General features: G+C 41.0%; 1 protein-coding gene across 2 annotated transcripts in view; it reads left to right on the top strand.

Annotated features, from left to right (window-relative positions):
• Positions 1-26,340, top strand: part of STEEP1 (STING1 ER exit protein 1) — a 51,441-nt gene that overhangs the window by 13,697 nt on the left and 11,404 nt on the right. For both annotated transcript variants that reach the window (XM_088471169.1, XM_088471171.1), the window contains one exon: positions 1,308-1,349. In XM_088471169.1, the coding sequence (XP_088327295.1) occupies positions 1,308-1,349 (42 nt within the window). The remainder of the gene's footprint in view (positions 1-1,307; positions 1,350-26,340) is intronic.

Raw genomic sequence — 26,340 nt, 5'->3', positions numbered from 1 at the left:
TTTGTACGATATGTTTAATAATTTTGTGAATCAAACAAAGTTTGTGCACATACACAAATTCATTTGTTTCATATATACCTTTTATACACAAAGCCTGAAGATACTGTTATACAATATTTCTAATAAATTTGTACATTAAAAAAAGTTTATCAAAAAAACAAAGTTGTCGCTGTCTGTCATGCTCAAAAAAAATCAATATTTTGTGCAGGTTCATAAATAAACAGTATGGGGCCTTTAAAAATCTTTGATTACATGCCCTCCCCATATTGTTAAGAGCTTGAAAAATGTTCTCATCTTCTAATGAATAAAATTTAAATTGGAACACTCATTTTATTATGTTTTGTGGCAGGTAAAGCTAACAGCCGGTGGGTTGCAATGTAACCCCCTTAATCAAAAGTTTTTTTTCATTGTGTATATAGTTATATTAAAAAAAAAAACACGAACACAACGTTATGTTAATCAAATACATTATTAGATCTTTCTCTTCGTAAATATTTTTTTTGCTCTAATTTATCACCTCTTAGGAGACGTGCTTGTATTTTTGTTCTGCGCCAGGGATATGTTTGAATGAGCAGTGTGCTAATTCCTGTTAGTTGCAGTAGAAGGTATAATTGAGATGCTTTTCCTTGCAAATGCGTGTCATCCCATCATTCATTTACTAGTTGATTGCCCTTGATTACTGGAGCCAATTTTTTACTCTGCTTCTAATGTGCACTAATCGCTAGGAATCTTCAGGTTAAGGAAAATTTCAGCCACGTTCACAAGAAATGGTGACTGAAAAAAACCCCAAAACATTTTTCATGCCAGTTGGTTGTAACCTTCCTTTAAAAAAAAAAAAGATTCATATCCTGTATTTTTTTATTTACATACATTTTCTGTTTAAGTTAATAAATATAGAATATTGGTGGTTGCAAAATATTCAATACATAAGTACGGTTTATTTACAGAAGGGAAATCAGTGTCCTCTCTAAAGAGCATTGAGATGAACTTTATACGTTATCTATACCCAAAAGTGTAAGAAGCACTTAGATTAGTTTGTATTTTTTTTTCATTTCATTTTAATTTTTTTAATCCAAGAGCTTCAAGTCCATACAGTTCCCGATGGCTGCTTGAGCATGCTGATCATCTTAAACTGACTTGTTACATGTATAAAAGTGTCTTTACAGTAGTTGGACGAGTGGCCAGAATGGCCCATGTAATAGATAATTTAACTTTGAAGAACAATATTTTATTTTTTGATGCTTATATAATGACAGATCCGCTTAATAAAAAATATATATATTTTATATATTTTTTTTATATTGCAGACCAGATGGCATTGAGCGTCAGTACCGGAAAAAATGCAGCAAGTAAGCAAACCAGAAATTTATATATATGTATATATTTTTTTTTTTTTTAATGGAAAAATGTTAAATTCTCCATGGCAAATTGCATTGTTTAATTGTATACAGTCTATTCAAATATCCCTGTGCTAAAGAAATAAACCTCTTATTTTCATGCAGTCTTATAGTTGTACTCATCTTCTATAGATTTAACATTTGGTTGAAATTTATATATAGTTGAACGGTGTAACTTATTTAATTGGAAATACTTTTTTGAAAATGTTACCGTATATACTCGAGTATAAGTCGACCCGAATATAAGCAGAGGTACCTAATTTTACCCCAAAAAACTGGGAAAACTTATTGACTCGAGTATAAGCCTAGGGTGGGAGATGCAGCAGCTGGTAGTACCCCCAGTAGTAATCCCCCCTCCCCCCCCCTGGTAGTGCCCCCAGAAGTAATTCCTCCACCCCCCGGTAGTGCCCCCAGAAGTGATTCCTCCCCCCCTGGTAGTGCCCCCAGAAGTAATTCCTCTCCCCCCCCCCCCCCCTGGTAGTGCCCCCAGAAGTAATTCCTCCGCCCCCCCTGGTAGTGCCCCCAGAAGTAATTCCTCCCCCCCCCCCCCCCCCCCTGGTAGTGCCCCCAGAAGTAATTCCTCCCCCCCCCCCCCCTCAGGTAGTGCCCCCAGAAGTAATTCCTCCCCCCCCCCCCCCCCCTCAGGTAGTGCCCCCAGAAGTAATCCCCTCCCCCCTGGTAGTGCCCCCAGTAGTCTTAATAACAATAAAATTAAAAATACTTACCTGAAACCCCGCTCCTGGTCCCGCCGCTGCTATCAGCTCCTCCGGCCGCTTTGCACCATGGGAGAGACGTCATGACGTCTCTCCCATTACCCACTGCGGGAGCCGGAAGATGGCTCCTGCAGTGGGAGCAGCAGAAGCTGATGAGTCTGACAGACTCTCTCATCAGCTGGTGATTACAACACACACACAGCTGCCAGCTCCGGCGGTTGTGTGTTTGGCAGTGTGCAGTGCTGACCGAACTCCGTGCGGTCAGTGCTACACACGCGGTGCAGCTGTGTCACAGAGACAGTCTACACCGCGGCCCACATGGTACGCTACTCAGCTGCGTACCATGTGGGTATCACTCGAGTATAAGCCGAGGGGGTACTTTTTCAGCACAAAAAATGTGCTGAAAAACTCGGCTTATACTCGAGTATATACGGTATGTGTGTGTGTGTGTATATGTGTGTATATATATATATATAATGTATATATGTATGTGTATAATCTCTTTAGCATTAGCATTTTTGTGTAGTTTTGCTTTATTTCTTGGGTCATTCAATAAACCGATTTGTGAACTACAACTGTGGCAACCAACCAATCAAAAATAGTTGATCATTATAACAACAAATGCAATGATTTTTTTTTTATTTATTTTTTTTAATTGAATGTTAACATTTTATCTTTATCTTGATATTTTTTTTGAACAGAGATACATGTTAATTGAGAGAAAAATAAGAGTTTATGAATATGAAAAGGATACATTGTTGCCATTAAAACTTGAAACTTAAAAAAAATAAGATCTATTAAATGCTAGTCTATATTAGTGTATTAAATTCTAATTACATTTAAGTGTGAAAAACAAGTTGTTGTGTGTGTTTTTTTTTTTTTTTTTTTTTGTTTGTTTTTTAAATATCCATTACTATATAGAAACTGGAAAAATGACATGTCCACAGAGGTTTTTATATAAAAATAGAAAAGTTGAAAAAGGGGAAGGGGCTGGGAAGAAAGAAAAAAAGAATAATATAGAAGCGAGAGGGTTTTGTGAAAACAGAAGTAATGTTTAAGGTAAAACTGGGAATGTTTAAAAGGATTATTAATTATAAGTGGTGTAGATGTTATGAACCTATTCTTTGAGGTGTTATAATCATGGATTTTAAATAATAGTAAATTGCCTCTCAGAATATGCTCTTCCTAAATTCAATTGCATGTCCAGACTTTATTCTGCTAGTTAACTGAGCGCTCAGTAATGTCAGGAGATTTCCATTTGGAAGTGATCCAGCTATTTACTATCAAGCAGATGTCTCCATTTATTGGCGTATTTTGAGATATCTTGAACCGTAAGGGAAGAAAATAGAATTTGAGTAAGTCCGGGTGTTGGACTTTAAGCAAGTCAAAATTAGTAGTCTAACCTCTGACCAGAAACTGCATAATTTAAATAAAGCTCCATCAAATGTGTCTAAAAGAAGCTGTTTGACCACTGTTTCTCCAATGGTATCCAGTTAATGAAGGATAGCATGTATCTTGGAGTGGGCATGATACCAGCAGTAATGTTATAGATAGATATAGATTAGATAGATATAGATTAGATAGATATAGATTATTAAAATGTAGTTTTTATTTTTCAGCATGAAATCATGGAAAAAAAATAAGATACCACACACGTGAAATATATTCTTGTATTTACCATCATATATTGCAGATCTTAAAGTCTGCAAAGCATTATGAGACAAAATAATTCCCAAGACCAGTGTAAGCCAATATGTATGTCTACTGAAGCTATACAATAGCATGCACAGTTTCACATAGGTAATCTCTTTGTCATTGACCTTGTATGACCTTTTCATGCCTCTGAAACCATTTCATTATAGGAAACGAAGCAGAGGTTGTGTAGGGACAATTGTCTCCGTCGGAAAGCTTCTGTCGATTTTTGGATGCAGCTGTAGTGGCTGCATCCACAACTAGGCTTTAGTTTCTCTGCAACAGTGAGAATGAGACCAAGCCAATATCTATATCCTACGAGAAGTATCCTATTTCATTTGCTGTCCTCCAGAGAAATCTGATTCCCTTGTATTTGAATAAGAAGTTTCTCTTTCATCCACTAGGGGACACTGGAGGTGCTTACGCTGGGGTATAGAGGCGTGGATAACTGGAGCTGGCACTTAAAATAATTTAGAAGTGTGAAGCTCCTCCCCTCTATGACCCATCAACCCTCAATTTAGAAAATGTGCCCAATGGAGCTGGTCACAATCTGCTGTGATCCAGCAACACATATGTTTATTATTTTCTTTTATTTAGGCTTATTTATTTTTGTACATATTTTACATTTCCTTAGGTACCCTTCACCACCTCTCTAAAAGTGGGGTCCGGGTACCTGGCGCCCTGTTCTTAGAAGAACAGGAAGGAGTGCACAGCACTTATTGAAAAAGCACTGACAGCTCCTTAATCATCACGGCACATCTCTAACATCAGTAGAGTGTGCTGCAGCTGAGAGAGCCGCCGGGGAGCGCAGTGAGTACATCACCCCCCCCCTCCGGCGCCTGCACGCCCTGGCTAGACATTGAGCTGCTTCACTTTTCTCCTGTAATGGCGGCTGCTTAAAGGAGGAGACTGTGCGGGGCTATTTGTGAACGCTAGGCTCCCCCATTAGACGGTGGGCAGCCATGTTAGCGCGGCAGACCAGGATGAAGACGGGGGTGCGGAGCTTAACAGCGCAGGCTCTCTCCCTGCTCCCACACAGAACGCGGCAGGGAGCTGTCTGTAACAGTGTGTTGCTGTTTTGCTCATGATACTGCCAGCATCTCTCCCTCCTCATAGGCAGAGAACAGCAGCATATACAGAAGGTCTCCTAACTACATCCCTAGCAAGGTTGTGAGTAATTCACTGGGGTGTAGGTACAGGGAATATTATCTGTGGAAGGGGAGTGGGGTGTACTCCTCCTCTGTGTCCCACACCAGCCTTCTGTTTATTATCATATTACTTCTGTCATATTCTGTTCCTCTGTATGTGGTGACTGTGTGTACACATATCAAAAACAAAGGCTTCTCAAAAGATGTTTGTCTGTTCTAAGTGTAACAGCAAACAAACCAGGCCACTGGGTCCATGTTATGTGATACTTGTATAGCAATGGATCCATTTATGGATATTACTGACTCATCGGCTCCGCCATGGGCCGTTGACATGGTAGGAGTAATGACGACTGATTTAACGTCAGTTAGCTGAGGCATGTAAGTCTCAGCCTCCCTGGGTAGCGGGGTTAACCAAGTCTCTAGACACCCTAGTGCAGGTTATGGGTACGGCGGTGTCCGCACCCTCCACCTCTTACCAAAGACCAACACAAAAGCGTCCTCTAACAACTATTCTCCAGTCAGACGAGGAATTCCTCGCTACGGAGGATACCGAAGAAGGTGAATTGGTTGAAGCTTTACAGGAAGATATACCGCAGGAGTTGGAATCCACTTCTCCAGGGTTGAATCTCTAATTTTGGCGGTCAGAAAAACACTGAATTTACCTGAGGATATAATTCCTGCATCCCAGGAGTGTGAATTATTTCATGAACAACCTAAGACCTCGGCAGTTTTTCTGTTTTCACAGCAGTTCTCAGTGGCCTGGAAACAACCGGATAAACGGTTCCAAATTCCACGCCGGTTTCAGTCTAGCTACCCTTTTCCATCATCAATGATGGAGAAGTGGGAAATGCCCCCTCCAGTAGATGCATCAGTCTCCCGTCTCTCTAAGAAAACGGCACTCCCAGTACCGGGAGCTACAGTACTAAAAGATCCTAAGTTGGAGACAATGCTAATGGAGCATACACACGGTCAGATTTGTCAGATGAATGATTTGAACGATTTTTGACTGCATTAAAATGAATGGAATCGTCCAAGTCTGACTGCAAACACATCAGATGTCAGATATCGTTATCTGACCATCAGGAACGCGCATTGTTCAAGTCGTTCATCTGACATATGTCAGATATGTCAGATTTTCCTTCAGATATGAACGATTTTTTAAATCGTTATTGTTCAGATCTGAAGTAAAATCTGACCGTGTGTATGCACCATTAGATCTATTTATACCGCAGCGGGTGCTCAACTCAGGCCCACCCTTGCTACTGCATGGGTTAAATGAGAAAGGAGAAAGATAGGGGTTGCACTCTAATGGGCGCACAGATGGAAATATATATAGAATAAAATTTTACTTTTATTGTCATAACTTAAAAATAATCCCCATATTGGGAAATATACAGTGAAATATATAGTGAGAAAAACAATAAATAGAACGTGAAAAAAATCTAAATCACTAAATTAATAAAAAACAAATATTGTTAAAAAGCGATGTCCACTAATCAGTCTCCAATAGTCTCTAACTGCCTGTTAGTCAGTGCTGAGATATATATATATATATATACACACACACACTCTCTCTCTCTCTCTCTCTCTCTCTCTCTCTCTCTCTCTCTCTCTCTCTCTCTCTCTCTCTCTCTCTCTCTCTCTCTCTCTCTCTCTCTCTCTCTCTCTCTCTCGATCTCTCTCTCTCGATCTCTCTCTCTCGATCTCTCTCTCTCGATGCAGTCAAGTGTGTTTTAGCTAAAAATGGTAAGTATGTGTCTTTACCAAAAGGCGCAACTTCAATACAGCGACATGAATAAACCTCCTACAATTGACTAGTGCCCGCACAGACAGCTCATCAAGGAGGAAGATCTTAAATGAATAGAATCAGTGTGGTATAATATATATTTGCCTAATTTAAAGTACTGAAAATTATTGCAGAGAATTCCATAAATTAATATATAGGCACATTATATTTGTCAAGTGTATGAGGTGCTTGCCCTTTTACATTCATCATTTACAGTATGTTAAGGAAAAAATAAATAAACATTGTTTAAATCACAACAGTGTGACATTCATTTAAGAAATCAATGAATCAGATTGCACTATTTATCAAATATGTGGGATACCTTCCCTTTTACGATCAGCATTGGCAATATGTTTAAAGAGAAAGAAACATTGTTAATACCACCGCAGTGTAACATTCGTTAGGGCAGTCACTGAATCAGATTGCTATATCTGACTACTGAAATTCCACTATCAATGTGGATCAATTTTATTAGGGAAGACGCACCGCAGGCTATCTACTATAGGCGCTGATCTGTTGGTCACAATATTAGACCAGTCACTGATATATTAAGCTATCACACTTCATTGGGAACATTTCTATTGTGCACAGTACGATCAGCAACAATCTTCTATTAGTAACACTAGACTAATAACAGGCAGTTTAACATTCATTACAGTAGGAACATGTATAGTGGACACGCTGACGCCGACGCGTGTTTCACTGCTTAATCAGCTTTTTCAAGGCTAAACCCGATTGCTTCACCCGGCAAGATATTTAGCAGATTTGAGACCTCCAATCACATCATTGTTTTCCAGCATGTGATATGGCCAACCAATAATGGCTTCTGTTTACCTCCATCGTTACATTAATCACGTGGTCTACTCTGAGGTGTGATCCAACTAATTATTTATCCAGACAAGCCTTATGTTATGCAGTATGTATTTGTCACGTGACACATATGTTTGTAGAGTATGTCCCGATCACGTGATCGGGGCTTCATTCATAACAAGAACAGGGGGGAAGAGAGAAGATTTCTATTCTCCGTAATAGAATTCCCTATAAAGTAATAGGCAGAGGTAGGTGTTATTAATCCATGTAAGAATGACTCACTCTATTTTTCAATAAAAACTCCCTATTAAATAAATGAGTAAAGTTAGAAAAAAAATAGTCATTTTAATAACAAAGGGGGGATATTAATAATACCTTACCCCCTGCACTGTGAATAAATATAAAACATGAAAAAAAGGTAAATATTAATTGATCCACATATAAACATCTAGATTCCATATATCGTGTATATGTTGTTCTCCTAGGGATTATTATTTTCCTCCGATACAGTCATCTACTTAGATAGTATTTGTCATGTGACACATGTTTGTAAAGTATGTCCCGATCATGTGATCGGGGCTGCATTCATAACAAGAACAGGGGGAAGAGAAAAGATTTCTATTCTCCTTAACAGGATTCCTTATAAAATAATAGGTAGAGGTAGGTGTTATTAATCCATGTAGAAATTACTCATCACTCTATATTTTATTAAGAACTCACTATCAAATAAACAAGTAAAGTTAGAAGAAAATAACCCACAGCCTAGCGAGCGGCCAGGAGGCGGGATCATTTTTAGATGCAGCCGCCATCATTCAGAGCAAGCGCTCGCATTTTGCGAGCGGCTCTGAATGAGGTCTATAATCACTTATTTGGATGACCTGTTACTAAAGGCTCCATCGGAATCTCTTCTAACAAATCATGCCTTACTGACATATCACACTCTAATCCAACACGGTTGGATAATCAACTTCAAGAAATCAAATCCTCGATCCGTCCCCGAAACTCCTGTTTCTGGGCATGATCTTAGATACTGCATCACATAGAATCTTTCTTCCATTAGACAAAGCCTGGGATATCCGGTTGTTAGTTCAGCTGGTACTCAGAAGGTGTCCCTGCTTCTTTGTCTCTGTCTCTTGGGGAAGATGGTAGCTGCTTTCAAGGCACTACAGTTTGGGCGGTTGCAGGGTGTTTCAGCTGGACCTACTAGCACAGGGGTCAGGGTCTCATCTGCTTCTACATCGACAGATCCATCTGAGCCCGGTTACCAAAGTGGCCCTTCTCTGGTGGACACAATTCACCAATCTTTTAGCGGGCCGAAGATTCGGAGTTTGTGACTGGATCATCGTAACAGATGCCAGCCTTCGAGGATGGGGAGCTGTAGTCCTCGATTATCACTTTAAGGGTCGATTGTCCCCTCTAGAACAGAAGTGGCCCATAAATGTGTTGGAACTCAGAACGATTTACAATGCTCTGATAGAAGTAACAGAGTTTCTAAGGACTCGGCCGGTAAGAGTTCAGTCCGGCAACGCGACAGCCGTTGCGTACATCAACCGCCAAGGAGGGACTCAGTCGCATGGCCATGCGAGAAGTAACTCTGATCCTCCGGTTGGCCGAGAACCAGTCAGTAATCCTGTCGGCGGTATTCATTCCGGCTGTGGACAACTGGGAAGCAGATTACCTAACCTGCCAGGATATCCATCCCGGGGAATGGAAGCTTCATCCAGACGTGTTCAACGCGCTGATACATCGATGGGGATGTCCTCAGGTGGCGTCACGATTGAATCGTCAGCTGCCAGTATACGTGTGAAGGACTTGAGATCCACAGGCAGAGGCAAAAGACGCTCTGACAGTTCCGTGGATCTATGACTTCATTTACCTCTATCCTCCGATTCCACTTCTTCCTCGCCTGCCAAAATGGCTAAAACACGAGTCGGCCTCTGTCATTCTCGTAGCTCCGAACTGGCCTCGGAGAAGTTTGTTCTCGGACCTTCGGTCCCTATTGTCAGACGATCCGTGGCCCCTTCCTCTGCGCACATTTCTTCTACAGCAGGGTCCTTTGGTACACCCCAACCTAGCGCAACTACATTTAATGGGGTGGCTCTTGAAACCGATATCCTAAGACGCAGAAGCATCCCAGACTCTGTTATTCCCACCATGCTACGCGCCAGGAAGCCAGTTTCAGCTGTGCATTATCGCATCTGGCATTCTTATATCTCATGGTGTTCCAGTCTGGGTCTTCCGTCTAAGACTTTTCGGTTGTCCTAGTTTCTGCTTTTTTTTTTCAGACTGGTATGGATTCTGGCCTTCGTCTTGGAACTTTGAAGATGCAGGTTTCTGCCCTTTCCATTTTCTTTCAACAGAAATTGGCCCTCATTCCTGCGGTGCAGAGGTTTCTTCAGGGGGTCTTGCGCGTGCTGCCTCTTTTGTACCTCTGATAGCTCCCTGGGACTGAAACTTAGTGCTTCTGTTTCTTCAGTCGCCTATGTTTGAACCTTTTGGAAGAGGTTAATCTTAAGAACTTGTCTTGGAAGACGGTCCTCCTCCTGGCTCTAGCTTCGGCTCATAGAGTTTCGGAATTGGGTGCTCTGTCCTATAAGCCACCTTACCTTGCGTTTCATGCTGATAGGGTGGAACTCCGGACGGTAGCCGCCTTCCTTCCCAACGTTGTCGGCTTTCCATAGCAATCAGCCTATTATGGTACCGTCATTGGTTGAGGACTGGTTAAAGCTCTCTGCATCTATGTTGCCAGAACAGCGTCTCTCCGTAAGTCTGAGTCGCTTTTTGTCCTCTGATGCTGTTCGGAGGGGTTGGCCAGCGTCTAAGCATATTTTGGCACGTTGGATCCGGCTGACTATTCATCAGGCTTATGTGAGTGCCGACAGTCTGCCTCCTTCGTCCATTTTGGCTCATTCAACCTGTTCTGTGGGTGCGTCATGTGCGGCCGGTAGGGGAGTCTACACGTCACAATTGTGCCGTGCGACCACTTGATCTTCAGTTCACACGTTTGTCAAGTTTTACAAATTTGATACGTTTGCTGCTTCGGCATCACGTTTTAGCCGCCTTGTCCTGCAGGTGCTGCAGAGCACTCCCCCGTGGGGAAAACTTTGGGACATCCCCAGCGTAAGCACCTCCAGTGTCCCTTAGTGGATGAAAGAGAAAATGGGATTTTGGTACCTACCGGTAAATCCTTTTCTCTGATTCCATAGGGGAAACTGCCCCCATCTGCGCTCTTAGCCTGCCTGTTCTGCTTGTTCCGTATGTTGTGTGATTCGGTTATTGTGTGTTCTTCTCTCCTTTTTACTCCGCTTGTTCTCTATCTCCTCTCGGTCTTCATTTTCTAAACTGAGGGCTGATGGGGCATAGAGGGGGAGGAGCTTCACACTTCTAAATTATTTGAAGGGCCAGCTCCAGTTATCCACGCCTCTATACCCCAGTATAAGCACCTGCCAGTGTCCCCTGTGGAATCAGAGAAAAGGATTTACCGGTAGGTACCAAAATCCCATTTTCTCAGGTATTTGCTGAGGGATACAAAGGTTACTCCACTTGATTATTTAGATATGCCACTTCTAATCGTGGCCTGTTTTGGGGAAAAAAAAGTGCACTCCCATCTCACTCCTTCCATTTGATCTCTTGTGGCTTCTATTGAGTTAAAGTGGAAACTAAAGCATTGTACATGCTTTCGTTTCCACTTCTACGCCTTTGTAATCATAATTCTGATGGGCTTATTAGACTTATAATGAACATGGCAAAGGAATTCCAAGACTGTTTGTTTTTGGGTAGGGTGGAAATCAAGATACATATTGGTATGCAAATTGGTGGCACTAAAATATTGGAATAGTTAATGTATAGGGAGCTGGAAAAGTGAATAGATCTATGCAGAATTTTTATAAATCACCAAGCAGCACAACATCTAAAACAAAAGCAATATTTTTATTGATCCAGGCTTCAAAGTACTTTGGATGCATTTTGGGGAGAAGCTGATATTTCATAAAATGATTGAATTTTATGAAAGAGGAGATTACATTTTTTTTCTTTTTGGCCCAAATATTGATGGAAAATCAGCTTTGGCAGGTCTCCATAGATTGGGGGATGCAAACAACAAGAACTAGCATGGGAGAGGAGGATAGTCTATATAATGGTCACTTCAATGTGATCTTTAAGTTGGTGGCATATTCGTACATGCATTACAATGCACTGACGTAAAAGGAAAGCATAATAACATTTCCATAGGTCTAACTTCAAGGCCAGCATGCACATCTGAGGTCCTGAGTTCAATTCCTGACCAAGGCACTATTCTATGCGGTGTTTATTACGTTTCATTCATGTTTGCGTGTTTCATTTAGATGCTCTGTTTTCGTCCCACACTCCAAAAACATACTGACAAATTAGATTCTGACAAATACCCTAGTGTTTGTCCGTGTCCATGTGATTTGAAATATAGATTGTAAGCTTCACTGGTGCAGGGACTGATAAGAATGAGCTATATATTACCTGTAAAGCTTTGCTTAATATGTGCATGCTATATAAATAACTTTTTGTAGAAGGTGTATAGACCGGCGCACTGGTTAAAGTCTTAGAAACGTATTACACTGTTTGTGCAATAAATGTTTCAATGCAAAGTAAAGTCCATATAGTGCTAACACGTGTGACACTTTGATCCCTCTGGTGGAGGTGGCACCAGTCTTCCCGGGTTCCTGAACGGCAATCAGGATAAATAGGATCTGGAGGTGGAATTGGGAAAAGGCATGCGCCTAATAGTGTAGTATTTCAAATCACAATGCACATGCTCAAAATATATTGTGCGTACCAAGTAATAAATCTTTAAGGCTTATCTGTGATTCTTTTCACTGGGATTCCATATGGTGGGGTAGGTATGGTCCTCCAAAAGATCAGGAAAACCTTAATAGGAGAGGCTCCAACAGAGCCAGATAGAACACAAATATAGTGTAGTATTTTGTTTATAAACAGCGCATATAATTCAGTGTATAATGCGTACCAGAAAGATACTTGAACAACTGCATATGGTATTGTGTACCCTGGTAACTCCTCTAGGATCCCATAGTAGCCCCCATAGTCCGCATACAGGTGGATAGGCTTAGCTTCAAATAAGCAGAAAATGACCCTTATCACAGATGTGCTTTTTCACAAAGGGGGTTTTAATAACATTTACAGGAATATAGAGTATACAGGGATTAACAAAACATAAAAGTTAGAGATAGTAAAAATGCTTATCTGCAATGTATTCAGCAGAGTGGAGAGAGACTTTGAGCAGGGTCCCAACGCGTTTCGTCTATTAAGACCTCAGGGGTACTGGTAAACCTCTTGGGGTGCCCTTTATATACTGTACATGACAGGGTACTAATTAGCACTATTTCGGCACTTTTTGCCGTTCTGCGCATGCGCGAACCCCTGCAGCCATCTTCTATGACGTCATATGTAACCCATGATGCTGCGCATCTCTAAAAAAGATGAATTGGGATGAGAATTATATGTGGGCCACCATCGATGTCCAGTCTTTATATACTTGTATACAACATCCGAAAGGTATTGAAGCTTGTAAGAAATTTTTAAATGCAGATCCTTCCATAGACATTGAACACACACAATTAATTTGTGACCTGGTTTTATTCATTTTAACACATAACTATTTTAAATTTTTAGACCAGTTCTTTTTACCAATATGTGGAACAGCAATGGGCACCATTTTGTACCCAGTTATGCCAATCTTTTTATGGGCAACTGGGAAGCAGGGCATATCTATAACAATAACCCATTCAAACATATGATACATCTATACAAACGCTACATTGATTATATTATCATTTGGAAAGGTGATGAGCAGGATTTTAGTAATTTTATAGATTTTAGCAATACCAATGAGTTTAATCTAAAATTCACGTCTAATTTAAATAAAGAGATCGAATTCTTGGATCTCGTTTTAGAAGGAAACAATAAGAGTATTTCCACTAAAACATATATCAAACTTGTTGACACAAATAGCTACTTGCATTATAAAAGTTGTCATACTACAGGTTGGAAAAACAATATCCCGTTCTCCCAATTTCACTGCATCAAAAGAAACTGTAGCAACAAAAAGACTTGTTCTGAACAAATAGCCCTCTATGCAGATAGGTTCAAAGAACGAGGTTATCCAGAAACATTAGTCTCGGAAGCTATTTCTAAAACAGAACTTCTGGATAGAAAAGACCTTCTTGAATACAAAACTAGGCCAAAAAAGGAAGATATGGTGCCCTTCATCACACAGTTTAATAAGGATGAGGGCAGAATACGACAGACCTTTAAGAAACACTGGGGAATTCTGAAAATGGACCCAGTTTTATCAGGAATTTTACCTGACAAACCCATTATTATTTTTAAAAAAGCCAAAAACCTCAAAGACCTTTTGGCCCCTAGTATGCTCCAACAAACTAAATCTGTGAGAAATGATCTAAACAAATGTCTTGGTGCATACAAATGTGGGCATTGTAACGTGTAGGTATTTGCACCCGAACAGAAGACAATTCTCTAACTTCGATAATTCTAAAGTATACAATATGAAACAATTTATTAATTGTAACACTTGTTCCGTTATTTATGTACTTGAGTGCCGTGTGGCCTCAAGTATGTTGGCAAAACTAAGGGAAACCTTTAATTTAGAATCCAGGAACATGTCAGGAATATTAAGAATAAAGTCAAGTCATTCTGTGTCCAGACATTTCAAGTTACATCATAATGCCAACCCCAAAAATTTACTGTTCAAAGGAATTGAACTTGTTAAACTAGGAGCAAGAGGTGGGGATTTAGCCAACAGGCTCTCCCAAAGAGAATAGTTCTGGATCTTCGAACTAAATGCCTTAATACCACATGGTCTTAACGATAGCTATGAGATTGCACCGTTTTTATAGGCTTTTAAACATTCTTTTAGAGTTTTGTTTTTTAGCTTGCTTTTTAACCTATTTTTTAGTGCATCTCATTTTGCTCTTAAGGTTATTTTATCAGATTTTATGCTGTATTGGTTCCCGCACCTTTCCCCATTCTTCCCCTGTATCTGATGCTACCACTATTTTAACCTATTAAATTTTAGTCTCCTTATTTTAAATATGAGGGATATTTATTGTATTAATGTTATTTTATGGTTCTATGTATTGTTCCTTACGTTGTTATTTATTGTTGTTATACCAACTGTATATGTCATACTGTCTTCAGTTGAAATATGAGAAACAAAACGGCCACTACTTGGCATACTTTGGGAAACTTACCACCAAAAATATGGCCGCTTGCTCTAACTATGTATTACCAACCAAAAAGATGGCCGCCGCCACTTGTGAGACAATTAGCAGCATTTGTCCATTTATTTGATTTTTTTGTTTTATAAAGTGACTATTTTATGTAATTATCTCATATATAAGTTGTACTGATCTGATCATTGTTTTATGTAGTGTCCAGTCACTGAATATATGATTATGTCCAGTTTATCTTGAACAAATGGCCGCTTTGTGTCACATCATGGGCTCTATACCACCAACAAAATGGCCGCCCATTAGATTCTCATATAAGAAACCAAAAAGATGGCCGCCGCCACTCGCGTGCCACCTGATAGTTATGTTTGTTGTTGTTTTCCCCGTTCACTCCCATAGAGTGCTTTCTCCCCATGCTTACCTAGCTAAGTACATAGACAGGCGCGATCGCGGCGGTCACTGCTTGCTGGCCGCCGCGATCTGCGCATGCGCATCACTAGCCGCGCGGCATAGATGACGTCATACAAGATGGCTGCGGGGGTTCTCGCATGCGCAGAACGGCAAAAAGTGCAGAAATAGCGCTAATAAGTACACTGTCATGTACAGTATATAAAGGGCCCACCAAGAGGTTTACCAGTACTCCTGAGGAAGTCTTAATAGACGAAATGCGTCTCTCTCCGCTTTGCTGAATACATTGCAGATAAGCACTTTTACTATCTCTAACTTTTATGTTTTGTTAATCCCTGTATACTCTGTGGGTCTCATTCAGACCAGATCACGAGCGATTGCGAGCGCAGGACGCTCGCAAGCAGGTCGATGCTACCCAAATGCGCATGACGGAGGGAGCTCCGACGTGCGCATGCGCGAGACCTGAATAACGACGGCCAAGCCGTTGTTATGGGTCTCGCACTAAAGGGTGACTGACAGCACGCCTCCTTTAGTGGGCGTGCCGGGGGCGTGGTTGCCAGACGGAGGCGTTCCCATGGGAATGCGTACCGTCTGGGTCCGGCCCCACTGACATCACTAGTGAGAGTGATTTTGGCTCTGATAGAGCCAAAATCACTCCTGGGCTTGCGGCAGTGAGACCCTACCGCAGGGTCTCGTCGCAAGCCCGATGGTCGCGATGGTCTTGACCATCGCGACCATCATCCATGGACGCTCGCATAAGCTGTGGGTGGTCACCCACAGCTATGCGAGCGTCAAAGAGGCCGCTCCATTTTCAGGTAGGAGGGCCCTGATTCAGAGCGAGCGCTCTGGTCAGAGCGTCCGGCTCGGAATCAGGCCCTGTATCCCTGTAAATGTTGTTAAAACCCCCTTTGTGAAAAAGCACATCTGTGATAAGGGTCATTTTCTGCTTATTTGAAGCTAACCCTATCCACCTGTATGTGGACTATTGGGGCTACTATGGGATCCTAGAGGAGTTACCAGGGTACACAATACCGTATGCAGTTGTTCAAGTATCTTTCTGGTACGCAATATACACTGAATTATATGCGCTGCTTATAAACAGAACACAAATATAGTGTAGTATTTTATCTGGCTCTGTTGGAGCCTCTCCTATTAAGGTTTTCCTGATCTTTTGGAGGACCATACCTACCCCACTGGAATCCCAGTGAAAGAATCACAGATAAGCCTTAAAGATTTATTATTTGGTACGCACAATCTATTTTGAGCATGTGCATTGTTATTTGAAATACTACACTATTAGGCGCATGCCTTTTCCCAATTCCACCTCCCTATATAAATAACTGTTAATAAATAAAAAATAAGGCCAACCTTGTCTGGTCATGGAGTGCAGAAAGTAGTCAGCATGTGGGCAGAGAGCAAACTGCATATAGCTCTTAGAACATTTTGGTAATGGAAATCCAAAAATATTTTATTTACCATCTAAATCCTCTTAGGTTTTTATCAAACTTGACCTTAAAACAATCCATATGTATGAATTTCTGCAAAGGGGTTGAGAAGTAAGCTCAGGTGTTGCAATAGAGCTAGAGGTTAAGAAGCCCAGCAATGGCGGAGTTAATTCTGATTCTTACCATCAGAGGTTCTATGCAAAGGGTAACAATTAATGTGGAAAGTGGACAGCTTGTTTGGTGCCATTCAGAATTGGGAAAGGGTTTGCCGAGAAAATGTAATGAGACACATGCTGACGTATAGCGCTCTGAGCTCCTCCAAATGTGATTGATGAAGATCATAGTAGTCAGTGTTGCTTCCATAAAAGAGCTCCCCGACTCTATAAAACTCCTTTTCTGTATCTAATGTGAGGCCCAATGATAGAATTTCCAATTTGTTGTCTAAATGAATAATTTCTATGGTGCATCATGCATTAAATGTGGACTACAATAAAGCAAACCTGGACCAGATGGATTAGCAATGTGATGACATAGCCTAGTCACCAATACCTTAGCAAAATTCTACGTTTAGTAGTGAAATTGGATAGTCGGTAAAGCTGATTACATTGGGGGAATTTAATTAAGCACGGCAAATGGCTCCAAGTTTCACGACGAGAGCTATTCAATCACTATTTTTCCCACACGGTATGCCATGGGTTAATGCGCTAACCCATAGATTTTGCGCAAATTGCTGGAATCTATTTGGTTTCTCCGGGCATTAAAATGCAGCGGTTGCATTTTAACGCCGATTTTTCCTTGCAGCTCCTGAGGATGCCAGGAGAAATCCACCCTCTGGGGCTTCGCACACGGGGTACCTGCAGCTAACTGAATCGGGCAGCACGTTCATATGCAGATGTGTAAATCGCATACATCTATTCTTCGTGCGCTACAAGTCGAGCTACACATAACGTGGGAGCTCCGTGTGACTCTGTATCGCTGAGCGTCTTTTTCATAGACTTTTCACCTACAAATGCGTTTTGGACGCACGTACAGTGATGTGAATAGTTAGCACAAGCATCTTCTGCTGATTAAACTGATGTGCAGCATGCCTATGTTCTGTGTGTGACTGCGGGTGTATCAGCATACGAAAGGCTGTTAGTGTTACAGCCGCTGACACTAATGTAGCATTTCGCATGCAGATGCAGTCATTCACAAAATATATTATGTTTGGTTTTGCACATGCAAAAAGAAAAAAATCCCTTTTGTGGGACACTCTTATATGGTTGAATCTATGATCTGGTTATAATTGTTAAAATATAACTTTTATTCAACACATACCATGTAAAGTAAAGTAAAATAAATCACGGTTGATACCGTAGACAAACAATAGTGTTCACAAAATATATATTTTTAGGCGAAAGTATTAGAAAGAGGAAGTAAGTATACACTTCCTAAAATATATATTCTGGTAATTGATCGGCCAATGTATCTTGTCAGTGTATACCCAGCATTAGGCTTGATCATATCATGAATACCTAGTGCAATAATTAAGGTGCACATCATTAGATTAGATGCGGCTTCTTTTGCTGCTAGATAAAAGGGCATATGCAATTTGACTCTTGACTTGTTTTGCAAACCTATTGCTAACTTTGAGATGATCCTCAGTGCCATAGGCCGATGGGATATGTGCATCTTTTTTGCTACATAAGGGCATTTGCAATTTAGCTATCTGATCTCAGTCTCATTATTAACAGTGTATGACTTAAACCCTGCCATATTGTAATTACTGGAATCTATATATTTTAGGAAGTTAATAATTTCCTTTCTACTATTTTCGCCTAAAAATATATATTTTGTGTATACTATTGTTTGTCTACAGTATCAACCGTGATTTATTTTATTTTGCATGGTATGTATTGAATAAAAGTTATATTTTAACCATATCATAGATTAAACTATATAAAGAGTGCCCCACAAAGGGATTTCTTTTCTTTTTTCCTGTGCAAAATGAAACATAATATAGTAATCAATTCCTGGGAGCACCACCAACTCTGTTTTATTAATAAGGATAGTATTCCAGTGAAATTGTATTATTGTTGGTACACTACTACTATAACAAATGGATCCTGTGCATAAATCTATCCCCCTTAACCCTTTTCCTTAGAAGCTCACAGAATATAGGCATGCTGCATATTTTAATCGGCAGCAGCTATTCGCATCATTGTGCGAATAAGACTCATTTGAAGGTAACAAGTTGCACGAAAAAACGCTCTGTGCTGCCGAGTCACGCCACGGCATGGCACCACTAGAAGTGTTTAGCGCGCAAGGAGGTTATATGTATAAGGACACATCTGTAGATACAGGTTAAACCCCACGCTAATTGATTCTCCTCCTATGTCTGGTTTGTGGATAACTGTTTGTGACCGGGATGGTTTTTCTACGATGGCTAGTACTGATTGTAGGGAGATTACTCTAATCTTTGAACAACCTGAGTGAGTTTACATCACCGCCTTTAAGGGATATGGAGATTCTTTCTCACTATCAGTAACTATTAATGTCGCCTTTCCACTGCATTTCAAAAGGGTAACTTGCTACTACACCACCAGACTTCTACATCGGTACCTGGAACCAGGTGGGACCACTTGTTCCACCGGGTTCCTACACAAATACCTGGAACCACTTCCTTCACCAGGCTCCAACATAGACACCTGGAGCTGCTTACTTCTGGGTATGTGTGATCACTGCTTCAACACCTGGTTGGTGATGTAATCTAATTCCCCAGTGGCCACTTACTAGCGTTCCCGCTAGGCTGTTTTAGCGGGGCGCGGCGCCCTGCCCTCCTTCTGGAAGGCAAAAAACACCCTGCCCTCCAGGAGGAGGGCAAAAAGCGCCCTGCCCTCACAGCCTGCGGGTGCCGTTCTCACCCGCGGGACGCAGTGTCCCGCGGGTGGAGAAACATGCGGTGTCCCGGTCACCGCCGGAGAATAGACGCCGGGCGCAAGCGCCCGGCATCTATTCTCCCTTTCTGCAGCGCTTGGGGGCTGCCCGGCCTGTCCGTAAGTGCGGGGCACGCCCCCAAGTATGACGAAAAGGGGACGCATCTTATAGACACGCCCCCTTTTCATGACCACGCCCCCCTGTCGCCAGAGCTAGAGTGAACACTACTGTCACATTTTGGTCAGTGTCACACTAGATAGTGGGCAGAGGACTTGCGCTTGGAGACAATGAGTTCTGCATTCATCCATTTACATGTACAGTATCTATCAAAACAAAAACTGATCAAATTTCAGTCTGAACACAGCTGCTCCCCCATAAAATAGGCACACCTCTATAGTAAAGATCACATCCTAGGTAGATGGGACCTGTTGTAGGACCACCATCTTAGGGGTATGACCTACTGTTCTTTCAAGCAAAAGGTATTCATGCCTGCTCTCATCCTTATAGCAAAACCTTACATTAAACGCTTACTTTACATACCATTGACTGATTTTCAGACATGCAAGATCCCAAAATGGCAATGCAATAAAAATACATTTCTACAAGTCAGCACAGTACCGGCATAAATCCCTTTTGGTGCTGGAGTTCCACATGTAATTCCAGTGCAGCAGTCTGAACCATAAACCCTTCCCAACATTAAAAATCTTTTAAAATTTATATTGTCCCAGGGTTCAAAAAGTCTGTAGAAGACAAATGAGTAATGTTGCAAGAATGCAAGTACATTTCCATTGAGAGAGCGTTCGAAAGCTAATTTTGCATTGAGTCTATACGGTGTAGCTTAAAAAGACCATAATTCACTGGCAGTTTTTAATGGGTCATAAATGAAGTTTTCCCCAAATGTCCTTAATACCATTGATTTATAGTGTGTGTTCGTCTGGCCCCAAACTTATGCTCAATCAGAGAGTCCACCTTATTGCACTTATCATAGAACCTCTGCTACATTTTGACAGACAACTAAATAGCTTACTTGGATTGTTTTCCGATGCAGTTTATCACTGAGATTGGTTTTGTGTTTCGCCGATGTGAGAAGAGTCTGGACTTCAGCTTATTGCATTTTTGGCATTGTGTCACATGGTTACAGTTTAATTCTCCTCTAGCAGAGATATTATGGGCCTACAAAATTGTTGCTAGTGAGACATCCTTTCAAACGTATCATTGAGATGAAAAAAAAAAATCAGAAATAACTTGACTAATTCATGGACCGAATTTTGTAAGTAAGAGATCATTGTCTAGCCTGTTCGTGTGCCAAGGGATAACAACCACTAGGTCCAGGAGCCCTTCGTTAGGTATGCTGAGCGTCTGGCTCCTGGCGTACGTCTATTGACAGGTGTCGGGATTTCAACGCCTGTCATTAGTACCTTGCCGGGATTTGACAGTCGGGAAGCCGACTGTCGGCTTTTCGACCGTCTGCTTCGTGACTGCATCCCGTCCAGGAGTACTGACAGTCTATGGATTAGACCATAAAATGGAAGTGATCCTGGTGTTTTTTTTTGAGTAAGTGAAGCACAAATTTAAGTTAAGATGGATGCACAAATTTAAGTTAAGATGGATGCACAAATTTAAGTTAAGTCTGTGTGGTTCGTAGTGATGTGTATATTCTCTAGCTATGCAGCAGTCACTTGTGAAGGTCTTATGGGATCTCTATGGGAGGGTATTCTATCAAGTTTAATTTAAAAGCCACAAATGTATTAGACTTTTGATAAACTAATATAAGGTTATATCTAGAGTAGTTGTATTTCAATCCCTCTACAGATGTGTCCACATACATCTAGCCTCCTTGCATGTTAAACAGCCCTTCTAGTCCAGTCATGCTGTGGTGCATCTCAGTAGCGCCGAGCATCTTTTCGTGCAACTTTTCCCCTTTAAAATGCATCTTATTTGCAAAGCGATGTGAATAGGAAGCACATTCCGCTTCTGCTGAATAATATATGTGGCATGCCTATATTCTGTCACAGCTGCTGACACTAGGTAGCATTTTGCCTGCCGATACACTCAGTTGCACACAGCGTATAGGTATGCCACATATCATTTTAATCAGCATTAGCTGTGTGTCCTATTCGCATTGCTTTGTGAAGAAGACTCCATTTTAAAGGTAAAAGTTGCACAAAAAGAAGCTCTGCGCTACAGAGTCGCATGTCGGTCTTGCGTTGTCACATGACTTGTAGCGCTACGGAGGTTAGATGTATGTGGATACATCTGTATGTGAAGGAAGATGATCTTTATCTGAGGTCTATCAATGATGCATGTAGTTTTCCATCATTCTAGATAAAAACTTCCAAATGAATTATAATGGGTCAAGGTGGTACCCCTCCTCTTTTGGGTAAACCGTACATTGTAACTGGAGTAGTGCAGATAACCTACATTTTTACGTTTTGGGTTAGAAAAAGTATTGTGCTTGTTTCATATTTATATGACTTGTGTAAGCTATGAAAATGAAGCTGACTTTGTATTGGACTCTGCTATAGAATCCCCCCTGGCTGCGTCAATGTGCCTCTGAACACTTCCATATTCTATTTTAAGCGATCTGCTTCTGTTCAGCACAGGAACATGCTGCATTCTTGACATTTTTATAATCCTCTGTGCTGCAGTAAAAAGGCAGAGGTCCTGGGAAGGAACCTTTTGGGAATATGAAGGTAGTAAGTACATCCTAGGCAAACTAGAGATCTTTCTTGAAATCTGCCATTACAAGGGTTAATCCTATAAAGTGCAGATGATTTCATTAGGTGAAAGTAATAGATGTTAACATTTTTGAACAAAATGGTTTAAGAGTTTTGAGATCAGAGGGGATGTATGGTAATTGTTTCTCCCGAATCCTTTCAGTAAACTGCTTCCAGCTAAAGGATGATGCTTTCCTTTTAGTTGGTTTAATTGGCAATAGGATTCCAAGTTTGCATATGATCAGTTTAGTACAGGGATGGGGAACCTAAGGCCCGGGGGCCGTGTAAGGCCCGTGGAATCATTTGGTCTGGCACTGTGTGTGTGTGTGTGTGTGTGTGTGTGTGTGTGTGTATATATAATATATATGCACATATATATGCAACACATACGTGCATAAATATTGGGACATTGGCAGAATTTTCATATTTTGGCCTCTATTCACCACCACAATGGCTTTGAAATGAAACAAACAAGATGTGCTTTAACTGCAGACTTTCAGATTTAATTTGGGGGTAATTACATCCAAATCAGGTGAACGGTGTAGGAATTACAACGGTTTCTATATGTGCCTCCCACTTTTTAAGGGGCCAAAAGTAATGGGACAAACTAAACAATCCTAACTTTCACTTTTTAATACTTTGTTGCAAATCCTTTGCAGGCAATTACAGCCTGAAGTCTGGAACGCAGACATCACCAGACGCTGGGTTTCATCCCTGGTGATGCTCTGCCAGGCCTCTACTGCAAATGTCTTCAGTTCCTACTTGTTCTTGGGGCATTTTCCCTTCAGTTTTGTCTTCTTCAAATGAAATGCATGCTCAATCGGATTCAGGTCAGGGGATTGACTTGGCGATTGCATAATATTCCACTTTTTAGCAGTATGCTTCGGGTCATTGTCCATCTGCAATGTGAAGCGCCGTCCAATGAGTTCTGAAGCATTTGACTGAATATGAGTATATAATATTGCCCGAAACACTTCAGAATTCATTCTGCTGCTTTTGTCAGCAGTCACATCTTCAATAAATACAAGGGAACCAGTTCCATTGGCAGCCATACATGCCCACGCCATGACACTACCACCACCATGCTTCACTGATGAGGTGGTATGTTTTTGATCATGAGCAGTTCCTTTCCTTCTCCATACTCTTCTCATCACTCTGGTACAAGTTGATCTTTGCCTCATTTGTCCATAGGATGTTGTTCCAGAACTGTAAAGGCTTTTTTAGATGTTGTTTGGCAAACTCTAATCTGGTCTTCCTGTTTTTGAGGCTCACCAATGGTTTACATCTTGTGGTGAACCCTCTATATTCACTCTAGTGAAGTCTTCTCTTGATTGTTGACTTTGACACATATACACCTACCTCCTGAAGATGTTCTTGATTTGGCCAACTGTTGTGAAGGGGTTTTTCTTCACCAGGGAAATAATTCTTCTGTCATCCACCACAGTTGTTTTCTGTGGTCTTCCGGGTCTTTTGGTGTTGCTGAGCTCTCCGGTGCGTTCTTTCTTTTTAAGAATGTTCCAAACAGTTGATTTGGCCACACCTAATGTTTTTGCTATCTCTCTGATGGGTTTGTTTTTTGATTTTTTAGTCTAATGATGGCTTGCTTCACTGATAGTGACAGCTCTTTGGATCTCATATTGAGAGTCGACAGCAACTGATTCCAAATGCAAATGTCACACCTAGAATCAACTCCAGACCTTTTACCTGCTTAATTGATAATGAAATAACGAGGGAATAGCCCACACCTGTCCATGAAATAGTTTTTGAGTTGATAGTCCCATTACTTTTGGCCCCTTAAAAAGTGGGAGGCACATATAGAAACCGCTGTAATTCCTACACCGCTCACCTGATTTGGATGTAATTACCCTCAAATTTAAATCAAAGTCTGCAGTTAAAGCACATCTTGTTTGTTTCATTTCAAAGCCGTTGTGGTGGTGAATAGAGGCCAAAATATGAAAATTCTGTCAATGCCCCAATATTTATGCACCTGACACTATATATATATATAATTCAATATAATTTTTATTTTATTAAAATGGTCCTCGGCAGAAAAAAAGGTACCCCACCCCTGGTTTAGTAGGTGAATCTTGTCTGAAAGAGCTGATATTTTGATGGGAACATGGAATCAGCCTGCACTTTTGCCGAGACGATTTAAAAAATGAGTACATTTTAATTTATTTACTTTGCTGCGTTTTGTTGGAAAAGCAGTACATTTCGAGAGTTGTACTTTGTTCTTGTCTGTAGACTAACAATAGGTCCTTACAAGTAAAGGTGGTTGCATACTATAAGATATATTGACCAAACTTGCAATCTGCGATGGATCACAACGACCATCGTATAGTGTGTACACTCAACACCTAATTTATTGTGTGGTTCCATCTTCCAATCTGATGTGCTGCACATCAGACGGGACAATGGAATCTACGATGCAGTTCCCGAACAGTAATACTGTAAAATTATATTGTGCAGTCGTACGGCGGATTATGCATTGTGTACGCAAGCGTGATGTATCGTTATATATCGTATCGTCCCGTCACAAGATCGCATGATCATTCTGGTATATACGTAGCATTAGTTTGAGTCTTTCATTTCCACCTTCCCATGCTTAGTGATGGCTTGCTAACTTCTACATACCTTGGCAGACAGCTGTTTGTATGCTTTTGTTTAATAAACTTTAGAAATGAATTCTTAGGCTGGTGTCACATTTGTGTTTTTAGAGTGAGTGTGCGTGTGTTTTGTTTTTCTCTGCTTGATGAAATACTAATCAAATGGCTGTAAAGGGTAGTGTGTGCACTATATGTAGCAACCTCATTCATATGACTGCTTCCAGTAATACTTAATAAAATTGTTGGCTTGACTCCCCAAATTACTCATAGCTCAGCGGCCTCACACTAAACTGCATGGACAAAAAGCATGTGGTCCCCCTGCCAAAGATTACCAGCTCCACAGTGACAAGTGCACTAAACTCTTCCTGGTCCCCCTGGGCTGTGAGGCCCGGGACTATAATGCTGCTACCACAGTGGTCCCAATATAAAGCTTTATATATGTAAATATAACTCTGTTGTTAAATCAAATTTTATTCAAATAAAAACTCCTTTTTCCAGTGTCTGTCTTTGTTAACCGTGGGAAAATGAATGCTTTTTTTTTAATGAATTGTGGGAGAGATGTTACTTCATTCATTATCAGAGTTAAAAGTAAAAAAAATAAATAAAACCCTATATCATAAAGAGAAGATATATCACGCTTATTGTTTATAGCAGCTCACTTAGAATATTGGTAGATAAGTGGGTAATTATGAGCGCTTAATTAGGTGGGATAAGACAGAATAAAATTACCAAGTTAGAATAAAATAAAACCATTAGAATAAAAATGAAACAAACAATAGATGTGACACCTGGGTCAAAAGAAATAATTGGTTATTAATGTTTATAGCTTTTTGCAAATGTTAAGGGGGTTCCAATAATATACACAGTCCTGGAGCTATGCTGACCCCCTGGCTAGTAGCTGTGGAGGTGGTTAGGGAAGGTACAGCTCTGCTCCTGCCGTCTACTCCTGGTGCGTGTGGGCCGCGATCGATGATGTCGCTCCGGCGGGTAAAAGATGGGAAGTAGCGGCTGTGTGCTTGGTTCCCCCCAAAGTTCTCCAATGCGTTTCGTGCGCTCCTGGCACTTTTTCAAGGATAATTCTAGCACTGGGAGGGTTTCCCTTTTATTGAGTAAAAACTTTATTGAAGCAAGTTTAATAAACCAATGTCACCGGAAATGCTCAAAAGAGCGGCGTCCACATTGTTGATGAATTTAGAAGGAGTTTTTTTTACTTTATTAGTAAAGGTCCATTTCTATTTCAGGATCCATAGGGTATCCACAGGATACCTTGGGGTATAGGCGATGGCGGAGACATAGGCACCTCAGAGTTAGTTTTCAGCCTCCCAGGATGCACTGGGGTCCCTCTCCTATACCCTGAGCCAAGGCATCTCAATTTCATAGGTGCCCGGCTTGGATCGGATCCCCATATTCAGACGGGGGCTGTTAGCCCCTGAAGTTATTTCAAGGCAGTTTTGCAGATGAGCT

This window comes from Taudactylus pleione, unplaced genomic scaffold, assembly GCF_031769625.1.
Source record: "Taudactylus pleione unplaced genomic scaffold, aTauple2 ptg000111l, whole genome shotgun sequence".
Taxonomy (NCBI): domain Eukaryota; kingdom Metazoa; phylum Chordata; class Amphibia; order Anura; family Myobatrachidae; genus Taudactylus; species Taudactylus pleione.
Note: the sequence above shows the minus strand (reverse complement) of the source record. Positions and strands in the feature narration are given on the sequence as shown.